This window comes from Sus scrofa, chromosome 14, assembly GCF_000003025.6.
Source record: "Sus scrofa isolate TJ Tabasco breed Duroc chromosome 14, Sscrofa11.1, whole genome shotgun sequence".
Classification (NCBI taxonomy): domain Eukaryota; kingdom Metazoa; phylum Chordata; class Mammalia; order Artiodactyla; family Suidae; genus Sus; species Sus scrofa.
In genome coordinates, this window is record NC_010456.5 from 139018969 (window position 1) to 139039170 (window position 20202).

The 20202-nt window shown below is 49.9% G+C and overlaps 1 protein-coding gene across 4 annotated transcripts in view; it reads right to left on the bottom strand.

The window, feature by feature from the left end:
• The window catches only part of LOC100511352, a 36343-nt gene that overhangs the window by 5224 nt on the left and 10917 nt on the right, over positions 1 to 20202 (bottom strand). For 2 of the 4 annotated variants that reach the window (XR_001301295.2, XM_021073788.1), the window contains 3 exons: positions 19076 to 19205; positions 5029 to 5190; positions 4870 to 4932 (listed from right to left, as the gene is read on the bottom strand). Coding sequence is in view for 3 of the 4 variants with exons in the window: in XM_021073788.1 (XP_020929447.1) it covers positions 4870 to 4932; positions 5029 to 5190; positions 19076 to 19205 (355 nt within the window). In the remaining variant the exon portion in view is untranslated. Of the gene's footprint in view, positions 1 to 4869; positions 4933 to 5028; positions 5191 to 16376; positions 19034 to 19075; positions 19206 to 20202 lie in introns of those variants that run through there. The other 2 variants (XM_021073787.1, XM_021073789.1) reach the window with 2 other exon arrangements.

The window sequence follows — 20202 nt, forward strand, 5'->3', positions numbered from 1 at the left end:
CTCCTCAGAGTGTGACTTTCCTTCCTAGAGAAAGGAGTTTTAGTTTTGATCTTCCAGTCTCTTGAAGGCTCTGATCCTTCACAGCCTGGAAATATCTCAACAACAAACTTCAACAACTTTAAACTGTTTTTCTGGTATCTGTATTCCAGAGAAAACGAAAATATTTACTGTCAGAAGCTGTATCTGAAGATTTCGTCAGCAAGTCCATTCAAACTCATCTATTTGGGGATTTGCATTTGGCTCGAATGGACCCAGCCCAGCTCCTCTATGGCCAGCTTACTCCTGGAGTAATCCTGGAGTAATCCTGCCCTGTGTCTCACCCAGAAAGCTCTCGTTGTGTCTGGGAATGACATCCACGAGGACCCAGAACCACACGGCTGTGCGTCGCAGGCGGCGCTGGACGGGGTCGCTATGCGGAGGCCGGGAGTGACGCCGGCACGGGGGGCTGTGAGCCCAGACCCGCCAGGGGAGCAAGAAGAGGAGGGGGCTGGTGTGGGCGCTGCAGCCCCAGGCTGCCACAACCACGGGGCACGGCAGGCCGGTCCTTGAACCCCCGTGGACCTCACTCCCCTCATCTGTCCAGTGAACTCCGGGATCCCTGGCAAACCTACAGGAGCATGTGCCCAGGGCACTATCGTGTCGTAGGGGACCATCGATGAAGTGCCCGCAGATCCCTCTGTGACTGTGCTTTCTTCTCTGAGGACGTGAGAAGGAAGGATGACCAGAGGCCACCGCTGCCGCCACGGGACATAAAGAGTGAGCCACTCACGCCACCTTCCTTAATCTCCGTAGAACACTGCGTCTTCATCCTTGGCCCTTGGTCCCGGCTGGACGCCTGGGGACAGGGAGCACCCCTGCCATGACTGCCAGCCTAGGAGAAGGGAGAATCCTGCTTCCACCAGGTTCTGGGTCCATTCCTGTTTTCCGCGCGGTATGTATAGACGCTATCGATGCAGGAAGCAATTACCAATAAGACAGGTGCATGCAATATACAGCAAGTATTTCAAAGGTCACCCATTTGGAGATAAAAAGAAATACAAGGAACTAACACATCCATTTAGAATCAGGATCATCATACCTGGGCTCCTGCTGCTGCCTCTACAGGGAAAACTGAATCCAGACGGCAAGAGCCGACCAGACCGCCCCCTGCCCCGCCCTCTACCTCAACTCCCGCGTCACCTGCCTCCCCCTCCCCCACCTGTCAGGCAATGGATTTCAAGGTCAAACAGTGAATAATACAGACACTCACGAAGGCCACTCCCTTAGAGTCTGCCCTCAACACTAATGAACAGGCTGTTCTCCAAAACCAACCTGTGGGGCTGGGAGCAAGGAGGCAAATCCACAACGCCCAAGACATCGCGCTCCGCGCCGAGGCCTCTCGGTGGCAATTCACAAGCCTGGGTGACGAAACCCGGAAATCCCAGCCAAACAGACACAAAGGAAGAGCACTGATGAGCAACATAAACGGCCTGACCATCTTTTTCAACCTGAGGCCCAGGTTTTCAGCTCTGCCCATGGGATGCACAGCTGGGACCAGCACTGCCAGCTGCTCCCAAATGCTGAGCTTGCTGGGCTGAGAATCTCAGCTTCAGGATGGGCAACACGGACCCGGAGGCCTCTGTCTAAAACAGCAAGCTTCTTATTTTCAGGAGGCTCTGTCCACTCCTTAGATGACTAGCCAGGCTGGGTCCAGTCAGAAGAGCTTCAAACAGAGGGTACGGGATTCAATTACATCAAAGATGGAAGACAAGCCACACGGGGCAGGCGAGGCAGATGCTCCCCCAGCAGAGCCCCTGGGAACATGGCGTGACCACAGGGCCAGCGGCGCCCAGCAGCAGCTGGGACCAAAGGGGGCAACTCTGCAGGAGCTGGGACCCTGGAGGGAGGGGCTGAGAGGCTGCCTTGGTGGGGGTCGGGGAGACATGCCCTGGCTCCCCTGCTGCCCCCAGCATTCTGGTGTCCGCAGTCAGACTCCAGAGCCCAAGCAGGCGAGACAAGGGTGGGGGACGCAGCGGAGAGACGACAGACGAGGGACCATCACGATGACCCAATAAACCCTGAGGGTGGCCCCTTCCCTGAGGAGCTGGGGAGCATCAGAGGCCAGGTACCACCCAGAAAAGGGGGTGCTGAGGACACAGCATCTGCCTGCTACCCAACAGGCTAAAGCTGCTCTTCCTACTTTTCTGCCATAACCCCCCCAAGCCCACCACCACGGGTCTCTGCCTGGTGCCTGTGGGACTTCTCACCGCCTCGCCAGGCTCCATCTGATGGGCAGAATCTGCAAAACAAGCGTGATCGCCATGCTACCCTTGGCTCCCACGGACCCCCTGAGCTGAGTGAGAAAGGAAGGCGGCTGCAAGGCACAGCCCAGCCTTGGGACCACTGTGGGGGGAGCAGAGTCCCAGGAGATGGCGATCATCAGCCCTGCCCGGGCACCCGCTCGGGACGGTGCACAGCAGAGGGTGGGCTGCCCCGGGGAGGGCGGTCACCCAAAGTCATAACACCACGGCCCACCCCAAGAATGGGGGCGGCTGTGTTCCAACTGCTGAGACACAGGCAGCGGCTCGGGGTCAAGAGTAGCTGCTCCTAAACAATGACTTGCACTAGGAGTGGAACCCAACAGCGACCACTCCCAGCCGGAATGGTCATCCCCACGACAGTGAGCTGGGGGACCACGTGCCGGCCTGGAGTGGGGTTTGAGGAGGTCTATGGAAAAGCCCCTGCAGAGCCGAGCAGTGACTCAGACTAGAAATCAGGCAAAGCTCTGCAGCAGCACGTCAACAGGGGCTCGGGCAGCGAGCTGAGACGGCCAGGTGAGCCCAGAGCAGAACCGATCAGATCGGCTGCTACGCTGAGTGGGAGACCCAGCAGAGAACTGAGAGGCAGAGGGGGTGCTCAGGGAAAAGCACCAAACAAGCAGAGAAGCACCGTGAGCTCCCTCTCAGGACAGGTGCATCGCTGTGAATGGAGCTGTGTGCTAATAAAGTCTTCTGAAATTTGGAATTGCTGCCCATTGGTGACTTGCGGTTAAGCACCTCTCCCTGGGATCTTGCATTTCTAAAAATACTATTTGCTTTTTATTTAACACTGAGCCTTTTTATGTTCTAGAATACAAAAATAGGGTCTTATTATTTTAAAAGCTTCAGAGAGAAACTAGCCATATTATTAGAAAAAGAAGATATATGCAGCTATAGTCTGTTCAAATATCAAGAGGTGTGACTTTTCAAATTCACATTTCAATCTTTATTTACATAAGACTTTTAGAAACAGTGGGTGTAAATATTAAATCACCCGAGCCTGGGTGAAATTTTATTGAGAATAACTACAAATAAAGAGAAACTGATTTTTTAAAGTCAGTTTCTGAAATTTAGATGAAAAGAATATCGAGCATTAACAGAAAATGATATATTTACATATCAATATGGGTTTTCTATGCACAGATTCACTGCCTATTACACAGAGAGGCCAGCTTGGGAGTGAGTTACAAAGGGAGGAAAACCCTCATCAGACAGGTACTGTTGTGCAAACAGAGCATTAGCTTAAATGATCCAATTGTTGCTTCAGCCAAATTTTTTTTCTTGCGCCGTTCATACCAGAACACAGCCTCTCAGAGCGTGAAGAATCCGTATTATACTTCAAGTGTCTGCCCAGCAGACGGGGGATGTGAAAGGCACATTCCAGGGAAACGGGCTGGGGACAAGCAGGGTTGCTGGTGAGTCACCAGCGATGAACCCCCTACCGGGGTCAGATTTCTCAGGTACACGCCGTGTACTCAAAATCCAGGGATGTCTGGCAGGTGCATGAGTCAAGTGAAACCAGTCAGTTCAAGGTGCTGGATCTCTGACCTCACTGCCACTCAGGATCATACTACGAAATGCAACAGAAGCTGCGGGAATCTTCCGAGGACAGCGTGTAAGCAGTCGAAAAGCATATCTTCACGGGCTGGGGGGTCGGGGGGGCGCGGGGGGGCTGCCAGCGACCTTTGTTTTCATCTCACCAGAGGCTGACGTGGGTGACAACGGACTCAGCTCCAGGCCTTGGTTTAAAACCAAACCATTGCCTCTCACTGTAAAACAGTCACCTGCCATGTGTCAGGTGAAGAGCTCTATAACTTAGTGACTCAATCTTTTGCTTCCAAAACAGCAACGTGTTTCTCTAAAGCTCTTTAGGGGGAAGTCCTAGAAACTCTCTCTCTCTCTCACACACACACACACACACCACACTCCTGGCCTCTATGTGGGAATTAAACACAACTCTATGGCAATATTAAGACAGCAAATCTAAATTAAAAAGAACTACAGAGGTTTCAAACACAGCAAGGTGCTCTTAGAGCGAGCTGAAAATGAGTAACGAAAGGCACCACAACACTAAAGGAGCCCTTTATCACACTCTGCCCGACACAGGAGACAGACCTGGCGCGGGTAACCTGCTAAGACCTCCCTTTACTTTGCATTCACGGTGTGAATGCTGCGTTTCTCCTTCTGAAACCTGTGGTTTACGTGAAGTTGATACAAACACGAAAGACAAGCTTAAAGAGAGAAGAGAAAAAACAACACGGATTCCGATTTCCATAATTAAATGAGGTTATTAGCACTTTTCTCTAAGATGTCCTCAGTCTCTAGTTAAACCATATCCAGGGACTGGAGCCTTGTTTTGAAAAAGAATTTAAATGCATTTTCAATTTCCGTTTCCAATCTGAAGCGGGAAACAACGAGTCTGTACCCCAGCGGAATCCTAAGAAAAGCCTAAATCGATCTGCACCTTCTACTGCACCTGCTTCAGTCCTTAGAAAGACGGTCGCTGCTTTACAGATCTAGGATTTGACACGAGTCTGTCTCCTACGTCACAGCAAGAAGGGGAGGCACTTACGGACTCCCCGGCGAGGCACCTCGGGCAAGGCTGGGCCGGGCTCCTTCCACCGATCCGTAGACTCTATTCAACAAATCAGAGCCGCAGATGAATGAGAACTTGGTATTTACACTTTTTACTCAACACTGAAAGGATGGTTCAGCGCGGGCAGGAACCTACCTCCACACCTGGTCGCCCCTGGCCGCCGTCCGGCCTCGGTGCGGGGAGGCGGCCTCTGTCCGGTGACTCGGGCTCCCGGCTGCCCCAGGACTCGGGGGGGCGCGCCTTCACCTGGGGGCAGCCCCCGTCCTGGGCCACTTCCAACCTCCGGCATGCCCGCTTCTGCCACAAACAAAATGCCACTTGAGATGGCCTCGCAAAGCACAGGACACTTACTGAACCTCGGCTTCAAAGACAGACCCCGCGGAGCTGCCCGAGTTGATAGGACGTTGGAGAGGGTGACTTACACTTTGTCTTTCAGGAAAAAGCACCGTCAGCTACACGAGGCCTCGTCATTTCTAGCCCTATCTGATGCTTACTTAGCTGTACAGACTGAAGACAGTCATTTTAAACAATTCCGGCCAAAACTTGTAATCAACTATTGTGACTGGTTTATTGATACTGAAAATGCACAAAACCTACAAATTGTGTTCAGGAAACCAGTTATACGCCTCAGTATCGAGTGACATACTTTCGTCACTTAATACGAATAATCCACACGTGAATACTTCTTTATCTTACAGACACTGAAGAGCAGACGAACTTCGTTTGTTTCGAAAGTTGCACACACAGCTCCTGACTGACAGCCTTCGGGAAAGTCACCGTGTGGTCTCTGCTGCCCGTACACTAAAGATGAACTGCAAAGGGGACAAAAGCCGTTCACTCTCCAAGTCCCAAGACCCTGCGTACTTTGCGGGGTTACAATGTTTCCCTGGCTCCCAGCTGAGAGGCGGGAGGGCCTCTGCAGGTGGCCAGGCGTCGGCCCTTTGCAGGTGGATCCGGCACCAGCCATCTGCCTCGGGAGCCCTGCAGCGGCCCCGCGGGCGGTCAGCTCCCGCCCAAGTGAGAAAACACGCCTGTTACACGGCACCACCACACAGTTGAGTCCTTGGCAAACCCTTGCCATCACGTGCCAAATTTGTCTTTCCTCTGTATCTGTCCTGTTCTTTATTTTCTAAATTGACCTGTTTTACTTAATGGACTTATTTATCTAGTATCTCATGGGTTTTACTCTCCCCAACATGCGTAAAACAGACAGCAAAGGACGGAGCTGGGAAACGTTGACCTGTGGGCCCCCAAACACTAGAATGACGGTCAGGAGCAGCTGCGGGCCGGTCGCTCCCCTCCCTGCGGCTCCTTCCAGACACAGAGAACTGCAGGAAGGTCAAAGTCACGTCCACATGAAGCCACACCCTGGGCACACCCTGAAGTCACAACCCTGGAATCTGAGCACCCGGCCTGTGAGAGAGAAAAGCCACCAAACCCAGGGTGGGTCCCCTCGTGCTCCCAGCCCACAGGCCCAGACAGCGCTCCGGTTGAGCCAGGGTGGGAGAAGCGGTGAGCGGGGCAGAGCAGGGACACCAGCAGGGGTGCGCGCCATCCACGCCCGAAAGCCCATCGGGACCCGGCAGCCAGGGGGAGGGCTGAGCTGCGAGCACGGGCTGGGGGCAGGGGCTCCGTGCCCACCCAGTGGAAACGGACAGACACCACTTCAAGAGGCCCTCCTCCAAACTCACAGCTCCTGGGAAGCAAACGGGCAAGAGAGAAAGGGACAGGGCCCCTTGGGTGCTGCGTGGGGAGGGTTAGGAGGAGAAAGAGGGAACGGTTAGGGTCCTGTAAGAAAGGAAGACCACACGATCAGAGGACTCACAGCCCCCCGTCTATCACCAGACAGACAGGCCAACAGACAGCTGCTGCACCTGGCCTTGGCCAAACTAACGGAAGACGACGGACCATTAGACCAGCAGTGACACCACCAGACCCTTAACCCACCGAGCCATCAGGGAACTCCCAGACCAGCCATCTTTTCAAAACACCCAATGACATACAATTCCTCTCATAAACAACCATGAATCCAATGAAAATTGGAATTTGAATACTCCAAAAACACAATTAAACATTCGAATAAATATCTGAGGAGACAGGAACCACCATGAATTAGAAATGTAAAATTAAAAACAGCAAGGGACAGAGGCAGGGGGAAACCAAGAGAAACCTGAATGGACTCAGGAAAGAGGTGGAAGGAAGCATCACAATTATCTTAGACATGAGTGACTATAAACTGCACTGAGAATAAATTCCAATGAAAATTAATAAAGGGCTCCAAAGAAGGATAAGAGCACAACTAAGAGAAGGAAAATGACAGAAAGAAAAATATTAAAAAGGAAAGAAAAGCAGCAGCAGGAATGGAAGCCAAAAAAGGAATAATGTTCACAAATCAGAGTTCTGAAAAGAGGAAAACAAAATAATGGAGCAAAGCTAATATTTAAAATTACAACCCGGCGAGTTAAGGATCCGGTGCCGTCACTGCTGTGGCTCTGGTTACAGCTGTGGTGCAGGTTCGATTCCCGGCCTGGGAACTTCCACATGTTGCAGGCATGGCCCAAACAAACAAAGAAAAAAATCGCTATAATCTGAGAAAACTTTCCGGAAACAGAAAAATGACCAAATCTTAACATGAAAGGGCTCAGAGGGTACCTGGGAAATGAACCCAGAGTGATCAATGCTGAGACCTTTCCTAATAAAACTGTGAGGTTTCAAAGATAAAATCTTCAAGACCCCTCCCTGGGCATGCGGATCAGTGAACGTGCAAAGGCGTGAGACTGGCATCAGGCCTTTCAAAACCAACATACAAGTACGACAACAACGGAACTTCTTTAAAACTCAACGAAAGAAAACACGAACAAGAATTTTAAAACCAGCAAAGTTGTCTGTCCTTCAAACATCAAGATCACAGAAAAGCAGTTCCAACACACATGACCTTGGACAACGCTACTCCCGAGGGGTCTACGCGAGCATGAAGGTCCAGCTGACCAGTGACGACTGGAAAAGCCCCAGCACAGGGACTTCAAAGTATTGAGATGTCCATCTAAGACTCCATTCAAAACAAAGGTGGGATTAGGCTGAAAGCCTAGTGTGCAAATATTACCTACTGACAAAGCAGAATAATTCAAATGAAAAATGGAAGGTGAAGGGAGAGGGAAAGAGGAAAAACGCGGACTGTTACTTAAGTCAGTCTTGGGTAAGTGACAAGAGCACATCAAAGGAGACTAGAGAAACTGATAGATCAGATAGTAAGGAGCGAAACAGCAAAGCAGGTTGTTACTAAGGACATTAAAACAGATTTACAGACAAAAGTAATCACTAGGAACTACAAATCCTCCCATGTCCACAACAAAGAGCCTCAGTAAAGACACACAGGGAGTTCCTATTGCGGCTCAGCTGGTTAAGAACCTAACTAGTATCCGTGAGGATGTAGGTTCGATCCCTGGCCTTGCTCAGTGAGTTAGGGACCCTGCATTGCCGCAAGCTTCAACAGAGGAGGCGCCACAGAAGAAAGAGACGGTTACGAGCAAACAGCCCAGAAAAGGCACCAGGACCAGCCAGTTCCACAGGGGATTCCACCCAGTCTCAAAGATCAGATCATTCCGGTGCACGACACAGAGATCACTCCTGAGCACCGAGAAGGAAGGAAGAGCCCCAACTCCTCCTACGGAGCATGTATCATCTCTGATAAATCAGATGCCGAGAACAAAGAGAACTGCAGACCAGAGTCGCTCATACATATCAACGCAAGAACAGCAAACAGAGCATTAGCAAACAGAAGTCAACACCACGTCAGGAAATCAGATACCATGACCAAGCAGGATATTTTCTAGAAATGAAAGTTGGATTCAATATTAGGAAATCCATTAATATTCACTACATTCATAAAGCTAAGGAAAATACAATATTATTATCTCCATGGATGCTGAAAAATCCTTTGACAAAATTAAAAACTCATTTACAAAAACTAAAGAACACAGGAATTGAGTGTTACACTCTTTTTTTTTTTTTTTTTTCGCCTTTTTGTCTTTTAAGGCTGCACCTGCGGCATATGGAGGTTCCCAGGCTAGGGGTCTAATCGGAACTGTAGCTGTCGGCCTACACCACAGCCACAGCAATGCGAGATCTGAGCCGGATCTGCGACCTACACCACAACTCATGGCAATACAGGATCCTTAACCCACTGAGTGAGGCCGGGGATCGAACCCTCGTCCTCACAGATGCTAGTCCGGTTCACTAACTGCTGAGCCATGTTGGGAATACCAAGTGTTATATTCTTAACATGAATAAATATACACAGCTGAACCCTAAAGCCAGTATCTTATTTATGGGGGAAAGACTAACAGCATTTCCACAAAGATGAGGAACAAGGCAAGACTGCCCAGGCTCCGTTTCTAGTCACCACTGTCCTAGGGCGTCAGCTTACTCAACACAACTGCAAAGGAAAAGCCAATCAGAGAGGTAAGAACGGGTTAAGAAGTTGCAGATGACATCATAATGCATATCTGGAAACCCCCAGAGGTTCCACGATAAAACCAGCTCAAACAGTAAAATAATCCACTAGACAACAGGATATAAGATTAATAGACAGGAGTCCCCGTCATGGTGCAGTGGTTAACAAATCCAACTAGGAACCATGAGGTTGCAGGTCCGATCCCTGGCCTTGCTCAGTGGGTTAAGGATCTGGTGTTGCCATGAGCTGTGGTGTAGGTTGAAGAAGAGGCTCGGATCCCACATTGCTGTGGCTGTGGTGCAGGCCAACGGCTACAGCTCCGATTCGACCCCTAGCCTGGGAACCTCTATATGCTGCGGGTGCGGCCCCAGAAAAGGCAAAAAGACCAAGAAAAAAAAAAGATTAACATACAAAAATCAATAGCCTTCAAATTTAAAACAATAAGTAGTTATGGAAACCCCATGTAAAAGAATTACAACAAAGGAGATTAAAAGTTTAGGAATAACCTTAACAGGAGGATTTCAAACATTCTGGAAAGACACAGACGTGCACAGGAACAGATGAGAAGGCACCGTCTGCTCCTGGGTAGGACGACAACACTACAAAGACGACAGTCCCCCCCCCCCCCCCCAGTTTCTAAGCTCAAGGCACTCCCAGCAACACCAGCAATGAACCACTGTATGGACTTGCACAACCGATACTGAAAATCACAAGGAAAAGCAAATATGCAAGAAGAGCTGGGAAAATCCTGCAGGGAAAAAAAAACGACTGGACAGTAAAACATACCGTAAAAACTATAATTAAGCAGGGTGCTGGACAGCAACATGTAAAACAATGAAATGAGCACATTTCCCCACATCATATACAAAACACAAAAATAAACTCAAAACCAAGTTCCCAAGTTGTCTCTGCAGCAGCTTGGGTTGCTGCTGAGGTGCAGGTTTGATCCCTAGCCTGGAGCAGCCGGGTTAAGGATGCGGTGTTGCTGCAGCTGTGGTAGGTCACAGGTGTGGCTCAGATTCAATCCCTGGACCAGAAACTTCCACATGTTGCAGGTGCAGCCAAAAAACGGCACAAAACTCAAAATGGTTTAAGGACCTAAATGTAAGACATAAACCTCCTAGAAAAGAACTAGGCAAAACATTCTCTGACATAAATTGTAGCAATCCTTTCTTAGGTCAGTCTCCCAAGGCAAAAGAAATAAAAGCCTAATAGAAGCCCAATAAGATTTTAAAGGAACCTAATCAAATTTAAAAGCTTTTACAGAGTAGAGGAACCCACCAACAAATTGAAAGGACAATCTACAGAATGGGAGAAAATATTTCAAACGATGCAAATGACAAAGGGTTAAATCCAAAACACACAAATAGCTCATAACACTCAATAAAAAAACAACCTAACCCCAAAAAAACGAGCAGAACTAAACAGTTATTTTTCCAAAGAAAACATACAAATAACTAGCAGGCACATGAAAAAATACTCAACATCACTAATCATTAGAGAAACGCAAATCAAAACCACAATGAGGCATCACCTCACACCAGTCAGAATGGCCATAAATAAATGCTGGAGAGGGTATGGATATAAGGGAGCCCTCCTTCACTGTTGGTAGGAAGGTAAATTGGTACAACCACTACAGAAGTCGGTATGGAGGTTCCTTAAAAAACTAAAAACAGAACTACCATATGACCCAGCAGTTGCACTCATGGGTATATAGCTAGAAAAAAATGAAAACTCTAATTTGAAAAGATACCTGCACCCCAGTGTTTACAGCAGCATTATTTACAATAGCCAAGACATGGAAGCAACCTTAGGTGTCCATAAACAGATAATGGGCTTAAGAAGATGCAGCACATATACACAATGGAATATTACTCAGTCCTACAAAGAGACACTGCCATGTGCAGCGACATGGATGGACCTAGAGAATATTACACTGAGTAAAATAAGTCACACAAAGACAAATACTATATGACATCCCTTATATGTGGAATCTAAAACATAATACAAATGGATCGATATACAAAGAGAAAGAGACTCACAGAGATGGAAAGCAAATTTATGTCACCAGAGGGAGACAGTGGGGCAGGAGGAACACATTAGGAGTACGGGATTAACAGATACAAACTACCATATGTAAAATAGATACACAACAACAATTTACTGTATCGCACCGAGAATTACACCCAGAATCTTGTAACAACCTGCAGAGGTATATAATCTGCAAAAAAACGAAAAAAATTAAAAAGTCAATTCACTATGCTAATACAAACTGAAACCAATACAAAACTGAAAATCAACAATACTTCAATTTACTTAAAAAAAGCCAATACTGGTGATAAATAGACACTGAGACCAATGGGATAGAAATTCATAAACAAACAGGAAGGATGTGGAAATATCAAGTCAGTGGGATAAAGATGGACTCTTTAATAGACGGTGCTGGACAGGTGGGCAGCTATTTGGAAAAAGACAAAATGAGATCTGTATTTCTTAGCCTATACCTCAAATGGATTAGGGATCTAAATGTAAAAAGATGAAACTGTGACTCCGGGCAGAAAATGTGAGGAGATGCTTCTTGAACATTGATGGAGGGAAAGCCTTCTGACTATGAGTCAAAACCCAGAGGTAACGAAACAGAAATTGATCATCTGGACTATATAAAAATGTCTGCAGGGAAAATCAAAACAGAGCCCTAAACAAAGCGAAGACGTAAGTGCAAGCTGGAGGCAAATGTCTGCAGCACAAACCACAGGAGAAGGGCTAATAACCCTGCTACACGAACACGGACGGACGAAGAACCCAGACCCAGAGAGAAGGAGGAAAAGAGACATCAACGGACAGCTGACGAACAAAGCTGCAAAAACGGCCTCCCAGCACCAGGAGAAAGCCTCAGCTCAGGAACACTTACACAAGTGCAAACTGAGAGGATATCAAGACATCACCGCCGCCTCGCAGGCTGGTAAAATGTTTACAGCGGAAGGAAGGTCGTTCTGGCGGTGAGCTGTCGGGCGTCAAAGTGCTGCGGGGAGTCTGCGCATCAGAGAGGGAGCCACAGGCACAGGCTTCAACTCGGAAGTGACATCTCCAGGGACCTACCCTCCAGGCACACCTGCCACAACGACAGCGGGAAAAGGAAGGACCACACGGGTTCTGCGCTGCAGCACCGCTTACACACGAGCCACGCTATGGAAACGATCTCGGCGCCCCGAGCCGGAGCGCGGCGGGGTAAACGGGCCCAGCCAGCGGTGGGCCCAGGCCGCCGAGGTGCAGGAGCCTGTGCCCGGGTGGCCCTGAGCCTTGGAACCGTGGTCACTGTTCACCCCAGCATTAGGTCGAAATGTCCGTCAACCAGGAGGTCAGGAAGCGGGGCCCAAACGGCCCACGAAGGGTCACAAGGAAGCCTGCGCGTCCGACCCGAGAGCCGCAGCCCTGAAGAGCAAGCCTGAAAACACGGTCCTGAGCCGACACTCGGGAGGCTGCGGACAGGCCAAAGGAGCCGACTGGCAACGGTGGAGACGAGAGCACAGGACAGACCAAGTCAACAGAGGACCAAATTCTGGCGAGTCCCTGATGAAACTAATCACCCGTGAGACAGAAGCAGACACTTACCAGACTGCAGCCCAGGGGCTCAGAGACACACAAAACTGAAAACCAGTAACGGGGAACGAGGGTAGACGGAAGAGTCAACAGACATCCTCGAGGTGTGGGGTTCAAATAAATGAACGACAGCGAGGCAACACTGATGACTGAATTTTCCAGAATCAAAGCATGAAATGAATTAGATTGAAAAGTTCAACAAAACCCCACACAGAATCAAAAAAAAAAAAAAAAAGAATTCACATTCAGACCTATCACCACGTTACTGCAGAACATCCAGATAAAAGTAAAGAGACCACCTCTTTACAAGCACCTCTTCTAAGGCAGGGGCTGTAAGTCAATCCCAGCTCTAGTTAGTGAATCTGTGTCTCGAGAGGTTAGCAACTGTGAGACAACTGCATTGGTGTCCTAGGATTGAATAAATAAGCAAATGTTTTGTAAAAAATGAGAGCCAGGTTTCTGCGCTTGAAGACATGTTACAAATGAAGAAACAGAGAAGAGGCCACAATGACCTCTCGGGGGGGAGGCTGGACTGGACACGGAAGAGCATTAGCGTCAATGAACAGTTGTTCGTACATATCTGGACAGAGAGATGGGAGTTGTGGGTATACGTAAGTGTAAATACACACACACACATTTACATCCATACATAAGACATCTGTATTTTATAACACACATGATACATATGTATACAACACACACACTATACACATGCCCACAACACACACCTTTCCCAGCTGAGTGCTGAGAACAACGGCAAAACAACACCTAGCCCCTAGATCCTGGTTTCTCAATACCATTCTCCCATTAAAGGAATCTGGGCTCCGTGGAAAGGGGCTGCTTCCGGGATGGAGCAGGGAAAATATAAGAGGAGCGTTAAACGTTCTGTGGCACCCAAAATTAAAAAAAGGTGTTTTTTTAAAAGGACAAGAGCACATCAAAAAGAAATAACACCGATCTGAAGGCGGCCAGAGCTGGTGCGGCCCAAACAATCAAATAAATAACAATGGTATTTGATCGTAACCCACAGAATAAACACTCGTCAGGCCCCCTGTGTAGGTAACTGGGGGAGAAAAGGCAGTCCGTCCTTACAGCTGAGTTCTGATTAACAAGCTAAAATGAAGGCGCGAAAGACAAACCCACCGTTAGGTAAGTACCGCAGTGAAAGACGGCTCAGGCAGGATTTACCAACAGACATCAAAACCAGGGGGCAAAAGTGTGCGGAGGCACAGGATATGGGGGCAGTCTCAAAGTATCCCCCCAGGGATGTTACTAATTACAAAGAGAAAAGCAGTGACTCCCCAGTGGAGGAAGCCACCTTCCTCAAGTGGCAGGGCTAAGGTCCGCAGGGACGAGACAGGCGGATTTCACGGCCCCGATGTGATGCACCGGGAAAGCGCCACCGCCTCTGGGGGTTCGCGCCTCAATCTCATCACAGAAAACGCTGGACAAACCAAAGGGCGCGACATCCCTCCGCAAAATACCTGACCCAGCTCGGTAACAGCACCAAGTCGGGAAAGATGAGGGCGCCTGACGGGTTGGAAGAAAGAAGCACCAGGACCTGCGCTGTGCGACGGGGGGCCCTGGACTAGAGCAGGGACAGGAGAGGGGGCCAGTGGGAAAACGCGGGAGACGGGTGAGGGCTGCGAGAGGCCAGCAGTCCTGCACCACTGTCAACTGCGGCCCGCCAACGGTACCAGCGTTATGCGAGTTGCCTAGGGGAAGGCTGTACACAAATTCTCGATATTGCTTTTTGCAATCTTTCTCTAGGTATAAAACTATTTCGAAATCAAGATTTTAAAAATGAAAAAGTCCACACTTCTGGGAACACTGATGCAAAGTCAAATGGCCCTCCCACCGCCTTCACCCACCATTCTAACTGAGCAACATAAAATAAGTAGTCACTTGTATAAAATAAAAATCCTTCTGGATGGCTGAAAACAGCTCTCGGGAACGTCTGAGGCTTATTCCCGCCAACTAAACATTCCCACTGCCTTTCACTGTCCCATGTCTGAGGGGTTTTCCACAATCTTCCTAACCTAACCTAGACGCCCTGCCCTGGCGTTTCTAAATCGTCAGTATCTTCTTAAAACCAACCACGCAAGACAGCCCCGATGCCCTGCTGCCACCGCAGAGGACAGCAGGCTCCCCGCTCCACGACCTGGCCCCATGTCTTCAGGAAGAAACCACTGGCCGAGGGGCCTCGGCAGCAACATCACCTGGGTGCGCGGAGGCGGCCTCCCTCCCCGGCTCCGCGTCTGCTCTGCAGGAAGGGCTGGCCTCTTCCTACGGAGTGTCCTCCTCCCTTCAACTTAACCGCAGGCTCTCCCGTGTGCCCCTGATGTCCACGTCTAACTTGACGTCCACGCTGTTCTCCAGGGCACCGGGATACCGCCAATGCTGCAGAAAGCGCGTGATGGGAAGTGACGCAGCCTTCGTCCTCGCCGGAGTCACGGGAAATCCTGCCGAGGACCGAGGACCGGGTCTCTGGGAATTCGGGACCTGCCCAGTCTCTCTACCGCAAACAGAGGCAGGCCGTAAAACAGCTGTACTGCCACCTGCCAATCACCGGGGCAGAGGGAAGAAGTGGGAACGCGGCGTGTGCCCCGCGTCATTTTACACACGGATTTCCTCGTTCCTCCACCAGTAAGCGAGCGCCCAGACAGGTAACAGCGATGACATACTGTCCCTCGCTCCTTCTGAGACTATGAGCTGGAAGCCATACGTTCTGGGCGAAATCCCACACACTCTGAGGCCACATTCAAAACCATTTCTCCGTGGGGTCAAATAACATCTGGCACATCCAGGTCAGTGGACCTATAAGGATCCATGGTGACAAGCTGGCATTCTTCAAGCGGCTCAGGTGGCCGGACGTTGGATCCTCCAGCCCGTGGGAGGCGAAAGTGGGAGCCACAGGGCCTCCGCGGTGGTCGGCAGCCCGGGCTCCTCTAGGGAACCTGGATTACCTGCTTGGCGGCCCTCGGCAGCCGAGTGGATGAAATGACTCATGTTTTCTGCTATTTGCGGTGGATTACTGAAAGCTGGCTGCATGTGACACTGACCTGCACGTTTACCCCGCAAATAGTCCCGGTTACGGTGGACCGGGCTGGACTGGAAAACGAAGGCTGCAGAGGCATTTAAGTCTGGTGCTTGTGGTACATGGTTCGCTGTCTCTCACTCCCCCGGAGCGGATGTGTCAGCCTTCACAAAGGCAGATAAAGATCCACCCACCCCCCATCTAGAAAACTCCCACACTGGACAAACAAAATTAAGATCCTGAGCATACTACACAAAGACCTCGTGCTTTAATAACAGCAACTTTAATAATAATAATAACTGAAGACCAATGGAAAATCGACCGCACCAGAGGACATGGGGGAGCAAGAGACGTCACTTGGCAAGACGTGAGAGTTAAACACGGAATACGTACCGTGTCCCCCGACCATGGGACACGCGCAGCTGGCAGCCCAGGAAACAACAGGTGCACCCCGCGAGGGACGGCCACGTCTTTGCTGCCAGGACTTTCTCCTTTACAGGAAGTGATGGGGTCCCAGCGAGCTTGCTGAGTGTGGTGAGCGGCAGCTGCGGGGGAGAGGTTCACCATTTGGCAGAAATGATGTTCAAAGCCCCGGCTTCTGTGCTGAAGAACAAGAAACCAGACTGGGGCTGTTCTCCTGACGCGCCTGGGGACCGCCAGTGAGCCGGGGGACAGGGACGTGCAGGGCGGAGGCCCGGCCCGGCCAGGGCTGAACCCAGACATCCTCTGGACCCCCCTCCACCTGCGCTTGGGAAAATGTGGAGAACAGAAAGACGACACCAACTTCCTGAACGCTCGGACAGAAAGGCACTGAGCATTCTTTTGAGTCAGCACAGCAACCAAGTGGCAGGGTCTTAAAAACTGAACACCTTACATTAAGCATATATGATCTACATGCTAATACACAAGCTAAGCATGTGCACTAGACATGAGAACACCTGTGCAAATCGTTACAAGTTGGTGATGCATTTAATGTAACACACACACACACACACACGATAGTCTCACTTTTCCCTCTGAAGGTACTTTGAGGATTTTAACTGACTAATGGAATTTATTCTAAAGATCATTTGTGTTGTAACAGTCTGATGCTGGTTAACTGAGGCCTGGTCTGCTGAGTGAGGCCGTGCAGCTTTCAGTCTCCCACAGCAGAGGAAGCCTGCTCTGCTGGAGCAGCGGATGGGCCGGCCGCGGACACAGAGCCGTTAGCGCCGGGCGAGCAGGATGAACGAGGCCTGGAAACGGCCCTTTAGAAAGTCAGAGCACTTCCACCAGTAGAGATTCCTTCCCGCTGATATCTTCGTCTGGAAAAGACCGTGCACTCCTGGAAGGCCTGCCTTCTGCAGCAGAGTCAGTGGCAGAAAACACCAGAAGCCGGGATCCCCACTCTCACCACGAGTCAGCAGAGCTCCTGGGACCTCAGGATGCTGGCTTCACTCCACACCTTGAGCAAGGCCAGCCTGGCACAGGGCAGGCAATTCAGGAGGAGACGCCAGCCTAGTTCCAGGACAGCTGGGTGCCCGGAGGAAGAGAGCAGAGAGGGGCAGACTGTTTACCTCCAAGTACAACCGAAAGAGAAGATGCCGGCTCTGGACCGAGGATCAGGTCTGCCTGCGTGATTCACCTGGGACACTACACACCCAGTTACAGAAAACCTACTTACCACAGGTAGAACCAAGCAACTATCCCTTGCAAGGACAAACAAAAACAAAACCACTACCGTTTAGAGTGTTTCCACATTTATTTCAATAACAAACAAAAATCCCACGACACAGAAGAGCAGGGCGTTTCACTTCCATTTGTAGATGACGAAAGTGAAGTCGCCAAAGTCCAAAGACCTTGCCTGGTGGAGTCTGGTGGCTGGAAAGGGCAGGGCGGGACTCAGTGTGGTTCAGTCTAACTGGGAAGACAAGACTGAAACTTACACTAAAGGAACAATGTATGAACACATCTCAACACTTAACACAAAGCCACGGGAATCAAAACAAGGCGGTACTGGCACAGGCACAGACATACAGATCAACAGAACGGAGCTGTGGCTCCAGCAGAAACCTTCCATTTATGGTCTTCTGGCAAGCGTGCCAAGACAATTCAATGGAGAAAGAACAGTCTGTATAAGAAATGGTGCCGGCATAATCTGCTATCCACACGCAAAAAGAGCAACCCGGGGCCGCATCGTATACCACACACAAAAATTACCTCAAAATGGATCAGAGAGCTAAATGCACGAGCTAAAAGGGTTAATTCTTGGAGAACATAGGAGAAAAATCTCTGTGGTCTTTGGTTAGGCAAAGATTTTTTAGATATGCTACCAAAAGCAGACCCAAAAAAGAAACAAATTGATAAATTAGATTTCATCAAAATGGAAAATTCTGGACTTCAAAAGGCACCATTAAGAAATAAAAAGACAAGCCAAACACAGGGAGGAAATGTTTACATGCTACATGCATGTTAAAGGACTGGTCTTCAGAATTCACAAAGACGTCTTTCAACTCCACAAGACAAACAACGCAATTCTTTAAACAAGAGAAGGATTCGCACGGTAATCCTGCCAACAAAGCACACACGCGGGCAACGTGTACGTGAAAAGATGTTCAACATCGTTAGTCATTAAAAAATGAAACTCAAAACCCAAGACACCGCTTCCCACCCACTAGAATGGCCACAGTCAAACAAGTGTCCGCGAGGATGTGGGGAAAAGGGAACCCTCACCTGTCGACGGTGGCAGCGGAAACGGTGCCACTGCTTTGGAAAACAGTTTGGTGATTCCTCAAATGTAAGCAGTTACCTTACAACCCAGCTGGCTATCTATCTACCCCAGAGAAATGAAAACATACGCCCCCACAAAAACTTGTACATGAAGTTGTCACAGCAGCAGGACTTATGAAATCCCCAAAGTGCAAACAACCTGTCCATCAGCTGAGACACGGTTAAGTAGAATGCGGTATTAACCACACAAGGTAGTGTTTTTTGGCAACAGAAGGGAACGCAGTGCTGCTACATGCCTCAGCGTGGATGAACCTGCGGGGCATCAGCAGGCAAAGCGAAAAAAGCCAGTGACAAAGGACGAAATCCCGTACGATTCCACTTACATGAATTGTCCAGGGCAGGCAAAGCACCAGAGCCAGAGTAAGCTGGAAGCTGCTTAGAGCTGGGGAGGGAGGGCGGGAGGGCGGAGCGGCTAATGGGCACCAGGTTCCTTCCTGGGGTGATGAAAACGCTCTGAAATTAGATAACGGTGATGTTTACACAACTCTGGTCACAGGCTAAATCCACGGACCGTGCACTTAAAAGCATGAGCTTTAAAGGGATGTAAATGTGCAATACTGTGATTTATGGGAACCTGCACGAATGATTATTAAGCATTTCCCAGCTAGATCTGGTCTTTGTCCTGGGTCGCAGCTCCCGAAACCCTGGGGTTTTCCAAGCAGCAAGAGTGATGGAAGCACCTGCAGCATCTCCATCACCACACCGCTGGTCCTCGGCCCCTGAAATCGCTCCAGAGCCATCAAGGTGAAACGGGTGTCTTGTCATTCCTAACAAGCTCCTCCGACCACAGCTGAGTCTATGTGATGAGGTGACTTCTGCAAAGCACCTAAGGACCGGGGCTGGTTGACGGAGAAACCAGCCAAGGACAGCTGGCTGGAACTTCAGTCCCACCCCTTGATTTCCGGGGAGGGGACCGAGGCCAAGGGTCAGTCCCGCCGACACAATGAAGCCTCCCTAACAGGCTGCAAGGAGGGGGTTCGGCGAGCTCCCAGGCTGGGGAGCCAGAAGGCTTCCACACGCCCCCAGCTCGGGAGACAGACCCTCCTGGGAACTCATCCTGTGTATTTCTCCCTCTACCTCCTGGGTCACGCCCTTTACAATACATTGGTACTTTAGCGAGTAGACGGGTTTCCTGAGTTTTGTGGGCTATTCTGGCAAATTGACTGAATCTAGGTGGGGACGTGGGAAGCTCCGATTTAGAGCCTGTCGGTCAGAAGCACAGGTGATGACCAAGCTTTGAAGCGGCGTCTGAAGGGGAGGACGGTCTTGGGGGACCGAGCCCTTTACCTGTGGGACCTGATGCTCCCTCCCACCGGGTAGTTAGGCTGAAGTCTTGGACATCCCACGGGGGCCGGGGGGGCCAAGAACTGTTGCGGGGAAGCACCTCCCCTCGACATACATACATCGCAACTGGGTCCAGGAACCCATTTAAAATTATACATAATTTAAG